The sequence below is a fragment of the Dipodomys spectabilis genome, unplaced genomic scaffold, assembly GCF_019054845.1.
Source record: "Dipodomys spectabilis isolate Male_0828 unplaced genomic scaffold, ASM1905484v1 ptg000783l, whole genome shotgun sequence".
In the NCBI taxonomy this organism is placed as follows: domain Eukaryota; kingdom Metazoa; phylum Chordata; class Mammalia; order Rodentia; family Heteromyidae; genus Dipodomys; species Dipodomys spectabilis.
Genome location: NW_024871460.1, coordinates 5,275,238 through 5,287,471, shown reverse-complemented (window position 1 = coordinate 5,287,471; position 12,234 = coordinate 5,275,238). Strand labels below are relative to the sequence as shown.

Sequence of the window (12,234 nt, the reverse complement as noted above, 5' to 3'; positions counted from 1 at the left end):
ATATATTTCTAGTCTAAGTCTTTCATTCAGAGAAATGTTGGAAAGCTCCTAATATTCTGGCAGAAGAGGGTGTGGAAAAGGGAAGAAAATGGATGGCATTTAAGTTGATATTCTTTTTTTTTTTTTTTTGCTTGGGTTATTCTTTTAAATTTCTTATTGTTATTGTTAAGGTGATATGCAGAAGGGTGACCATTGCCTAAGGCAGGTAATGAGTACATTTCTTTTGGGGGCAAAGTCATTCCTTCCTTCCATCTCTCCCGGTTTTCTTCTCCCATCTCTGCCCACAAGTTATATAGTCCATTTTTAACATAGTGTCTACTGAGGTACCACTGCTGAATTACTTCAATTTAGAAAAATTCTGAAAATAGAGAAAAGAGGGAAATACAAAAAAAAATACTGCAACAGAAAAGAAAAATCATTAACCTTGATTTTCACTGTAGATGAAAGAATGTTTCAGATGAAAGTAGTTGAAATGCAAGGCTCCAAATAGCCAAATAATTACAGATATTTTATATCACATTTTAATTATGGAACTCTGGGATATGAAGTCACCTCTTTCATGAGAAACATTCTTTTAAGTCTCAGATATCTCAGATACCTTCTTTCCCCATATGTTCTATGATAGCATTTCTATTATTTTATAAAATCTTTTTGTAATTTATACAAATAAACTTATTACTCTATGTCTGTCATCCTTCTAAATTATTCTATTTTTTTGGCAGTGGAATTTTAACTCAGCTTGATTGCTTAGCTGGAGCTCTACTACTTGAGCCATGTTGCCAGCCCAGAATTTTACTGGCTAATTAGAGATAGAGTCTCACAGACTTGTTCTATCCTGGGCTGGCTTCATATCACAATCCTCATCCTTCGGTGTAGCCATGATTGCAGGCATGAGCCACAAGTGCACAGATGAGCTGTTTAATTTCTAAAGGACATGAATTCCATTTTATCCCCATATTGGTTTTGGTTCACCTTAGAAATCTATACAGAGCTAGGTGCTGGTGACTCATGCCTGTAATCCTAGCTGCTAGGAGGGGGAGGATGGTGGTTCAAAGGCTACCCAGGCAAGAAAGTCTGTGAGACTCTTATATCCAATTAATCACAGAAAAAGCAGGAAGTAGAGCTGTGCCTCAAAGTAGTAGAGTGCTAGCCTTGAGCAAAAGAGCACAGAGACAGTGACCAGACCCCCTGAATTCAAGCCCCAAAATCACACACACACACACACACACACACACACACACACACACACACACACACACACACATCTTTACAGAAACTGTCTTCATTTTAGTGTTACCTATTTACACAATGTTCAATCAATTTGAGCAACAACTTCCCCCCACCCCATCCTCATCCCCATCCTCCTTTCCCTCCCCACCTTCCCTCCTCCTCCTCCTCCTCCTCCTCCTCCTCCTCCTCCTCCTCCTCTTCTTCCTTTTTACATCTTTTTGTCTCTCTTTCTGAGGATGTGTCTTACAATTCTGGTGTGTGGCAGTCACAGGTAGCTTGTGGGAGCTGACCACTCTCCTTCCCATCCATCCCAGGCTCTCTCAACATGAGACCATTTTAATTATCTGCCTGCACACATGTTGCAACACATTTACATTTACAATCACACTGTAAATTCCAACTTAAATATTGATAGAACTGATTAGCCATTTATAGGCTGGATGGACATACATAGCATTTCTTCCTTCATCCACACTCGAGCCTCACAAGTGATGTGTTCTACTCCTCACTGATAAGTTTATTTTTTTAAAGTTTTTTTGGTACAGAAGCAAAAGTCTTTTTGTGTCCTGATTCTAAGCAGCTTTTCTGTATGATTCCTCCAGGTAGACCAATTTTACTTCCTTCCAAATAATAACATGACATGTCTTCAATAGGATGGGCCTCTTAAATTCCATTAAACAAAACACCAAGTAATAGAATAAAATCTAAAGCATAATGCTGGCTTAGTAGTAGTAATGTAAATATATTTAAATACATTTACAGAAAAACAGTTATGTGAAATTACATTTTTAGTAAAACATTTTGATTTCTAAAAAGATCTTCCAATTTCTCTAATTTTCTTTGAAGAAGTTTGGGTTTTGCTGTGCAAGTTCTATCTTCGCTTATCTTTTCCTTTCAAAACAATTTTTTGCATGTTCCTACATAATCAGCATTTTAATACAGGTTTCACATTTGCCCACCCCAAACCACAGCAGCCTGAACTGCAGTCTAGTTAATGAAAAACATCAGATGTTATTAAAAGTCATGTAAAAATTACATGGTATGAGATAGTAGCCCAGACCCCTTCCAAGTCAGTGAAATGTCCTTGGGAATCTGTTACACTGTCTTAACATGGCCAGCCCCAAATTGTCTCTTGGGCCTATAAGAGATTTTTATCCAACATGAAATTAAACCCTTTAACTTATATGATTGAACCTCCTACTTGAAAATAGTACTTGGATAAGAATGTGATATAATGTGACACATTACATAGTTAGCAATGATTTAGTTTGTACCAAGTCCCACACAAAGTGCTAACTGCTTTTCAGACATTATTATTTTATTCCTCATGACAAATCCCAGAAGAGAAAAGTTAGTTTACTGATTGAGGGATGGAGACCTGTAGTTAAGTAATGTATGCAGAATTACCCATGTAGAGAGACTGGAATTAATATTTATACCCAGACATTGAAAATCCAAGGCCCATCCACTAAACCACTGGATTGTAGAGAAACATTGAGGATAGAAAGAAACCATGTCAGTTTGAATATCAGTGCCAAGGAACCTGGATTGGTCAAACTCAGCAATGACTTAAAACAAATCTTTGCACACTTCTCAATGTGCTAAGCACATTGATAATGTGCTAACCGCAGAATAAGCAAGCCTTGTAAAGCAATACTGAGCTTCAGCCTGTGACTTCATTGGAATTTCCATGCTACCACTCTGAATCATAAAGTTTTCCATCTTTACTAACCCACTTTGAGACGGCGTCTCATTTGCATGGGTCTGCTAGGACTTTGATTTCATGGTGGGTGATATATATTTCCTCTTAAGTTGCACTCTGCAGGCCAGAGCTAAAGGCAAGCATTATTATAGATCAAGGCCAGTGAAGTGGGTAATGAGGTTTGGGATATAAAACACTTGGTATCAGTGCAGGAGAAACTTCTGGCTTTTCTTTAACGTTAACTGCTTTGAAATGCATCATTTGAAATAGAATGCTTAGTAGGCCAGTAGCTGCTGGAGAATAATTTTCTTCACCAAGCAGACCAGACCACTGGTGGCTTCAGAGAGATGTCTTTCACAAATAGGGAGCTGTGTGCAGTGAATTATTTTTAATATCTACTCCATGGGGCGACCGCTAAAATGCACTGCTGAACATGAAGAGCATTAACCACCACCACAGAACTCAGGATTGGAAGGCCCATTCCCCCTCAGCTTCTTGGAATGAATATGGTCTGACTCCTCATGCTGGTACAGAAGCTTAAAAAAGAAACAATTAAAATCTCCAGGCAGACAGTCTTCATCTCCTTCAGGTAGAATGCATTCTTACATATTCAGACTTGTAGGCCTCTGCACCACGGGGCGGGGGGGGTGAGAGGGAGGGAAGGAGTTATAAATATAACATAAAAGGGATAATTGCATTTTTTCCCCTATAACTTTTAAAATCATGTCTGGCTCTGCTCTTCAACTGTCGTTCAAAATTGGTCTGTGTTAAGTAAGTGCTTTGCAGGCCTATAAAGTCACATCTTAATTCTACTTCTACAGAGCACAGAACTATTCCCATTACCTGATGCCAAGCATCTCCAGCCCTGAGAGCTTGAGTGGCCACTGGAGTGATAAAAAAGGAAACGAATCACAAGATTCTTCCCCTCCTGCCCTTTTCCTTCCTTCTTTTCTTCTTCCCTTTCTCCATTCATCCTTCTGCCTTTTCATTATTTAAGGTTCTGTTTTAATTGCCTTCAGGTAGTTGTACAAAGGAGTTTCCATTCAATATAGCAATCATTGTGCATAACATACATCTTGATCCATGCCACTCTTTCCATCATTTCCTTTCTGACCTATTTGAATAGCCTGTGCATGCCTGGTGCTTTTCCATAGGTTAGTATTCACACTTTTCATTTTCTAACTGCTAATCGTATTCATTTATTATCACTCATTTCAAACATGCTAGTCAGCCTCCAATGCCCTACCTTCTCCATTGCTTTAAGATCCCTGAAATCAAAGTTTACACCCATTGTCTCTTCAATTTTCTTTTGTCCACTGGAGTTTTCCTTTGGTCCACTGTACAATGTCTAGAGTTTGCATAGTACACAGCAGGCTGTGGAGAAGTTAGCTCTCATCTGATTACAAACTCCATTGTACACAAAGTAACTTCAGCGAAGTCACCTACTGGCTGGCACTTCAATTCCCTGCCATAAACTAAAGGGGATGATAACACCAGTTCAACCCCCCCAAAGTTGGTTGGCTTGCTGACAAAATCATGTCAGCTGCTTTAGAAACCTGGGCCTTGCTTGGGAAATAATGCAGGGTGAACAGCTGTGCACCAGGGCTAGTGAGGGACGGAGGGATCTGGGTCACCGCGTTCACAACGCCTTGCCAATCTCATGTTAGGAACGAGACTCTACAGTTCTGCTCCAGTGCAACAAGAGGCGCGGCACTGACCTTCAGTATGGAGGCTAAGGCTGTAACAAGCCACACAAGACTTGGTCCCTGGAAGGTTCTCTTTCTTTATTTTTTTCTTTCACTTTTCGACATCAGTAAGGTCTGGAGGTCACATCCTGCCCTCTTAGCGACCCTGAGCTGATGTCCAAGTTCTTTATTGTGGGGCTCCCCTGAGGCCTTTGCTGTTCATATCCCTGTCTAGGAACAGCCTCGTCCAGGCCTTCTTGAAGGAGCACACAACATCTCATGAGGAGATCACCTCCTTCCTCTGCCTGTAGGTAGTCTACTCCATGCTCATCTGGAGAGCTTCTTCTTGAGGGACCAGTCCTAGTGGTGTAGGGTCCACCAATGCCACCCAACAAACCTCTCTTTAGGTGAGTAAGCATGTAAGTGAGTAAGAAACTCTCCCCCAACACAAGAAAGTAATTGTTTACAGAGGTACAGTACATTCTCAAAAGCCCCTCACTTGGGGACTTCACTGCTACAACTTCAGCAAACTAAATGTGGTGGGTGGGATACTGTCTCAGCCCCAAAATGCCCACATCCTAATGTCCATGTCCTATAAATAAGTTACCTTACATGCAAAGGGGAACTAAAGCTGAAGATGGAATTAAGGTGGCTAATCAGTTGACCTTAAAATAAGGACATTATCCTGGATTACCTGCAGATGATCAGAATAATCACAAGAGTCCCTGAAATGGAAGAAGATGCCAGAGAGAGAGAGAGAGAGAGAGAGAGACAGACAGACAGACAGACAGACAGACAGACAGACAGAGACAGAGAGACAGAGAGACAGAGAGGCAGGCAGACAGACAGACAGAGACAGAGAGACAGAGAGAGAGAGAGGGAGAGGGAGAGGGAGAGGGAGAAGAAGAGGGAGAAGGAGAGAGAGAGATAGAGAGGGAGAGAGGAGTGACTTGATGAGATGAAGATTTAATTTGCCACTGGGAACTAGCTGGTATGGGGAGTCTCTATAAGATACTACAAAAGCAGAGACAGATTCTTCCCCAGGACCTATCTCTAGAAGGAAGGTAGCATATTTGCTGTTAGCTCAGTGAGATCTAGGTCAGACTTCTGACTTAAAAACTGTAATATAGGGGCTGAGAAAGTGGCTCAGTGGTAGAGTGCTTGCTTGCATGAGACCCTGGGTTTGATTCCACAAGCAGAAAAAGCCAGAAGTGGTGCTGTGGCTCAAGTGGTAGAGTGCTAGCCTTGAGCTGAAGAGCTGAGAGACAGTGCCCAGGCCCAGAGTTCAGGCCCCATAACCAACCAACAAACAAACAAACTGTAAGATAATACACATTATTTTTAAATTAGTATTTGTGGTAACTAGTTACAGTAGCATTAGGAAACGAATACTGGCCAAGAAAATAGAAGACCATGGGACTGACTGCAGGTGTGACTCACGTGATGAGCTTGGGGTCCTGAGTTCAATCACCTGTACTTTCAAAAGAAGAACGTAGTAAGACTTAACTAGGGGAAATCCTTACATCTTTTGGAACCTCACTTTCTAGATCAGTAAACAAGAAGTACAGCATCCCTAATCTCCTCATCTCTCGAGGCTGTTCATGAAGATGGAAAGCTATAAGGTCTGTGCTCGAATCTAAAACTCAGCACTTATTTTCTGTGCATCTTTTGCAAGATAGCGAGCCATAAACCTAACATATTAGTAGTATTGGGTTTCCATGAGGACCCCAGTTAATCTATGTGAAATGTGTAGAACACTGCATGCCATAACATATTATGAAAGTGTTAGACCTTGCTGCCTACATAGCGTTTCAGCAAGGCTAGGAACTGTGCAAGTGGCCAAGTGGAATTAGCAACATTACAGGGCTCCAGTTCTCAAAATGGAAGGCCAAAAATACCCTTTCCAGTGGCAGTTCAAAGATTTGTGGAGGCATTTGGGGATCAAGTAGGGGACAGGAGGTGTCCTTCTATTGCCATTCAGTGTTGGGAGCCAGGGACTTGAAGTATCCTGTAGCAGTCTTTCATAGTGGGGGGGGGGGGGCTTTTCTCTATCTCAGATGATACCATCCAATTTCCCCATTTCAGCTGTTCATTGGTGGCAATTTTCAAATAAAGATTCTGGCACACAGAGCCAAACTTATGACCCATAGCCTAGATTGACCTACTGAGAACCGTTTTGTTTAATCCTCTTGATACTAATATTGGGGGACTCTACTGATTTTTAAATTTAAATCAGAGACTATCTTATTTATGAAGTTCACTTCATAATAACAAAGGGGATATTAATTGTTTTTGGAGTTTAGAGATGGCTTAGTCTAGCTCTAGCTTTGACATGGAAAACAAAAACAAAGAAACAAAACCCTAGGATCCAAAGAAATACAGTATGTCATAAAACTCTTAGAAGATAAGAGATCAAGTTTTAAGATTCATTCTAGGCTTTGTAAGAATCTGTAACTCGTAAAGAAAAAGAAAGATCTCTAAACTTTGAATGCTCCTTTTGTGCTTCTGCCCTGTCTTCCTTCTCTACCATTCTGACATTCACCACCAGAGAAAAATGACTGTAAAAAATAAAGGTCCAGCTGACCTTGGCACCCCAACATTCCCGGGCACAGAACCAACAAAGGAGCCCAATAGACCAGTCTCATGTTAAGAACTGACCTTTACTTTCCCCTTTGAGTGTCCACTTTTTCTACTGCAGTTCCTTAAGAGAACCTTTTGACAAAGGATACTTTCATTTATCTCCACCTCCCCACTTTAACATGAATCTTCCAGAACATTCTAAACTCCTTGATCTCCACAAAATTATGGAGGAATTAATTTTACTATTGGTACAGCTACAAAAAAAAAGATTTGCTGCATCATGTCAAATTTTTTTAACTAAGAAACGCAAAATAATAAAATAAAATAATAAATTCTCTCCCTCTCCCAGTGCTGTCTACTGCTCAACTCTGGAACATTCTGTCACATTATATTCTGTGAGTACAATGTTCCCTGGAACTATAAAGCCCAATATCTGCAGGGCAGAATGTGAGTCCATGCTCCTTCTCCCTATCTTAAAACAAAAAAAAATGAGGTCATAGTGTGAATTTTCTGATCTTAATTTTAGTAATTATCTGGTTAAGACTTAACTGGTACAGTGTGTTACTATTTAAATTTAAAATTCAGTTTAGTCTCTTTGCTAGCCACATGCTCAACTCTGGGACATCACCTAGCAGCTTCCTTTTTGATAGTCAGATGTTTGGTACATTAAGTTCTGAAGATTCCAGTCCTCCTTCCTGTGCTGTTCTTCTACCACCTTACTTTTTAAATAAACCACACAATTACTGTTTCCTGTTCAGGACTGTGTCAGACATCTCAGCATATTTAAAATATAGGGAACAAGGCCCTATGCACGCAAAATTAATTAAGAAATATAACCCACAGTAAAGGAAAGGGAAACAATCTACCTCGTAGAAAGGGCAATTTCATCTTTGTTTAATTTAAATTGTAGGAATACTAGCAGCTAGTATTTGACACATCTCTTTTATTCCCAGAGTGTGCCTCAGTAGAACAGTAAAGCGAGAGGGTTGACACTATCTTCCATCTTGGAGAATGACATTGTAACTCAGGAAGGCAATTCTGAGACAGAATGGGGACTAGAATGTAGTTACTGAAATTGTTGATGTCCAGAGTTTCACCTTATAGGATGTTGTGCCTTGAGTAGAAGTAGTAGAGTCACCACTAGAGGGCACATGTCTAGAAAGCCCCCCCCCCCCCCCCCCCCCGCCCCCCAAATATTAAACAAGTGAGTAAAAATTGTATGTCCCATAAAAATACATCTTTAAAACTACTCTTTAGTCCTCTAGTCCAATCCGATCACATTTCTGAAGTCTCTCTTTTGCACAAATTCTGGGATCAGCAATGTATTTCAGGACGACCTGGGGAAATATGTGTACTTTTCTTTAGAGTCTTCGAGGTGGTTGCCACATGCCCCTTCAGCTGGGAATCAGGGCAGTAGGCCAAGCTCAAAAAAAGACAGCTGTGATGTTTGACTGTGTGCATGACCAGTGCCATCCATATAAGGCCCCCAAAACACTGGAGCTCAGAACAAGAGGCTGTTCTGAGCAGGGCCTGCACTTGCATCTGGGGGAATAGACTGTGGTTAAGGTGATTCCCCTCTTCAGTTCTCCTTTCCTCTCCAGGACATCACACCATGCTCTGCGAATGCCTGGTTAAAGGTGTTTATAAAACTCACATTTCACTTGCATTCAAGAAAGTCTCCTAACTTTGAGCTTTGTGTCTTTGTTTTTTTTCCTAGAGCTATTTTTTTTAACCCCAAGGAATCATCTTTTCTTCCTCATTTTTGAGGTGAAAGAATTTCTTTTACCCCTTTGTCAAATTATTACTCATTAAATCAAAACTAAGAAAAGGAAGAAAAGCGGTGTCTTAATAAGCCAGATACTGGTGGCTCATGTCTGTAATCCTAGCTAGTCACTAGGAGACTGAGATCTGAGGATCTCAGTTTGAAGCCAGCCTGAGCACTAAGAAAGTCCATGAGTTTCTTAATCTCCAGTTAACCACTAAACAGCAAGACGCGGAGCCTTGGCTCAAGTGGTAGAGTGCCAGCCTTGAACAAAGAGGCTAATGGATAGCATTCAGGCCCAGTACCAGACAATGTCTAAATATTTTAAGTGACTTGTTTTGTCCTCCTCCCCTGAGAATTTCAGTAAGCATTACAAGCCCAGCAGGTGTCCTGCTGTGGATAGTCCAAACTACACCTGCTCCACATTCAACCTGCCCCTACCATGCAAACCAACATACTGATCAAGAAAACTTTTTTTTTTCCCAGTTTACTTCTGTTAATCATCAAACTAAAGCAAATAGCCTTCTATTTTCTGAACCCAGTTGGGGCAATTAGATATGAAGACATTGCAAATCCTCTAGACAAATAACAAAACAAAACAAAACAAAAAAGCTCCTTTGTATTCCCAGCTCGGCCAGGAGGCAGTCTTCAAGTCCCAGCAGGTTGCATCAGCTGTCCCACACGCGGGTTTCCCAACTCCACTTCCTCAGTGTCACACCACCCTGCACCACAATTCAGTGAGCAGGAAATTGGCTCAAGTTCTTACTTCAGGCCTTACATCAGTCACCATATTTGAAGGTCTCAGTTGAAACACTGTTTTAAGAGCTTTGGGTGTATTCATGCATTCATGCAGGTCATTGGGTAGTTAAGCACTAGCAGGTCCCCAGCTGAATAGCCGTCCCCTCCCCCAAAGCTCAATCTGTAGTCATGGTGAAATTATTTTCTGACATTAGAGGCAACCAAGGTGTATGCAGACGGCTAAAGAGGAGAACGGTAGATAAGGAGTGAGAAACCCAATCTTAGGGGAGAAGAAAAAGTATTATTTTATTTTATTATTATTCTTTCTGTTGGTCCTGGGGCTTGAACTCAAGGCCTGGGTGCTGTCCCTGAGCCTTTTCACTGAAGGCTAGCGCTCTACCACAGCACCACTTCCGGTTTTCTGGAGGTTAATTGGAGATGTGAGTCTTAGGGATTTTCCTGCCTGGGGATGGCTTCGAACTGGGATCCTCAGATCTCAAGTTCCTGAGTAGCTAGGATTATAGGCGTGAGCCACCAGCGCCTGGCAGAAAATATTATTAATTACCCTGCTTGACGTGTTCCAGAACAGGTTCTAAAGGATGTTCCCTATCTATTTATACATATATATATATATATATATATATATATATATATATATATTTTAAATACAGGAGGCTGGGGAAGGTCGGGGTGGCAAGTGGTAGTTTGTAAGGTTCCTTTCTCCCTTGCCGGGAAACTGTTGACAGATGCAAAGTTGATTCCATTCCACTGTGTGTGTAAGAGGTTGGGGAGGGCGGGGTGTAGAGGTAGAGGCTCTGGAGAACACCAGCAGAAAACCACTTCCCCAGCTCTCTCCCCAGGGGAAGCTGGAATCCAGACTGACCGGCCAAACTCTCCGGAGAGCCAGCCTAAAGTACTGCCTGCAACCCATCTCCCAGGGGCGCAACTCTACTCTCTCTCTCTCCAAACTGCGCGGGGAAGCGGAGAGGGGGTGGTTGGAGTGCAGCATTCAAACGCTGCCACCTCTCTCTTTTCTCTCTCTGGCTGGACCACGATTGAGAAAAAAACACACAAAACAAAACAAAACAAAACCCGTGCGCCCGGGTTTGCCCAGGCTTCTGAAGCGGGGGAGACATTTCACCCCAGCGGAACGCGATCCGCCTGGTTGCGATCAGGCCCCCGCGTTAACAACGGGCAGGGTGGATGCGTGGACGCCACGCATCTCCTCTGCCACTCCCCGCCCCGCGCCGGATCGGGTCCAGAGAACACGTCTCTGGTCTTTTTTCTCCTACCCCCATGAGCCAAAGCTGGTAATAAATAAATAGATAAACAACTAAAAGGTTCTCAAGTGGGCACAAAGTTGCTTCCAGGTTGAGTTAAAAGTTGTCCAACTCCACCCCCGGGCTGCCTTCTGGGGCCCTGGACCCCCAGCAGGTGGCTGGGGGTGAGGGAGGGTGGCGGGAGGGCGGGCCTGGGAGGAGCAGGGGTCGGACCCCCCCCCCGCGCCCCCTCCCCGTGCGGCCCGATCCCCTCACCTACCTTCCAGCAGCACCTCCTTGCCCGCGCGCTTCAGCGCCTGCACCGCCTCGTCGTGGGTGGCGTCGCGCAGGTCGGCTCCGTTCACGGACAGGATGGCATCGCCCACGTACAGGGCTTGGGTCTGGTCGGCCGCCAGCCCCTTGAAGATCTTGCTGATGAGGATGGGCATCTTGTTCTCTTTGCCCCCCTTGATGCTGATCCCCAGCCCGCCCAGCTCCTGCTTGAGCACCTTCACGCCGCGCTTCTGGTTGGAGATGGATTCGGGCACCTGCTCGGGCAGATCGGTGAAGGCGGTGCGCACCGTCCCGGAGGGCGAATCCGGGGCTGGGAGATTCCCCGCGGCGGGGGTCGGGTGCCCGGCTCCGCCGGCGCCTCTGCAGAAGAACGATCCAATGGTGGCGGCGGTGCCGATCCCGTTGTACGCCGCAGCGCCCTCTTCGCAGCTCAGCACCAGGGCGTCCTCGCTCAAGTTCACCAGAACTTTATGCCAACGATCCCGCACCAGAACTTCCAGCAGCCCGCTCCGCTGCGCCCGGCCGCCGCCGCCGCCGCCGCCGCCCGCCGGCCCCGCCGCCGCCGCCGCCGCCGCCGCTACCGCCATCTTCCTGGCATTCTTAAAATACCATGTGATTGCAAAAGCGGGGGGAAAAGTGGAGTAAGGGTGGCGGGGGAGGGCGTGGATGCAGCGGTGGGGTGGGGCGCAGAGGTGCGGGACCCGGGCGGGAGAGGACGCGGGGGTCCGGGGACTCCACGCGCCCCGCTGGCCGCCGCGCGCTGGCCGGGCGCGCCGAGTTGGCAGCCGCAGCGCGAGCCCTTTCCCTCCCCTTCCCCTGATCCGGGGCGGGGTGGAGCTACCTAAAAGAAGGAGAGAAGAAGGGGAGCGCTCCCGACCCGGGAGGGGAGGGGACAGGGGGTGCAGGGGGGCGGGCGGGAACCAAAACCCAGCCAGCTGCCAGTTGCATAAACCCCAAACCGACCCGGAGCCGCGGACCAGTCCA

The 12,234-nt window shown here is 44.6% G+C and overlaps 1 protein-coding gene across 1 annotated transcript in view; it reads right to left on the bottom strand.

Moving 5' to 3' along the window:
* Positions 1 to 11,837, bottom strand: part of Sntb1 (syntrophin beta 1) — a 225,903-nt gene extending 214,066 nt beyond the window's left edge. Inside the window, exon 1 of the mRNA XM_042673163.1 lies at positions 11,237 to 11,837. Within this exon, the coding sequence (XP_042529097.1) occupies positions 11,237 to 11,837 (601 nt within the window). The remainder of the gene's footprint in view (positions 1 to 11,236) is intronic.
* Positions 11,838 to 12,234: the final 397 nt, after the last annotated feature.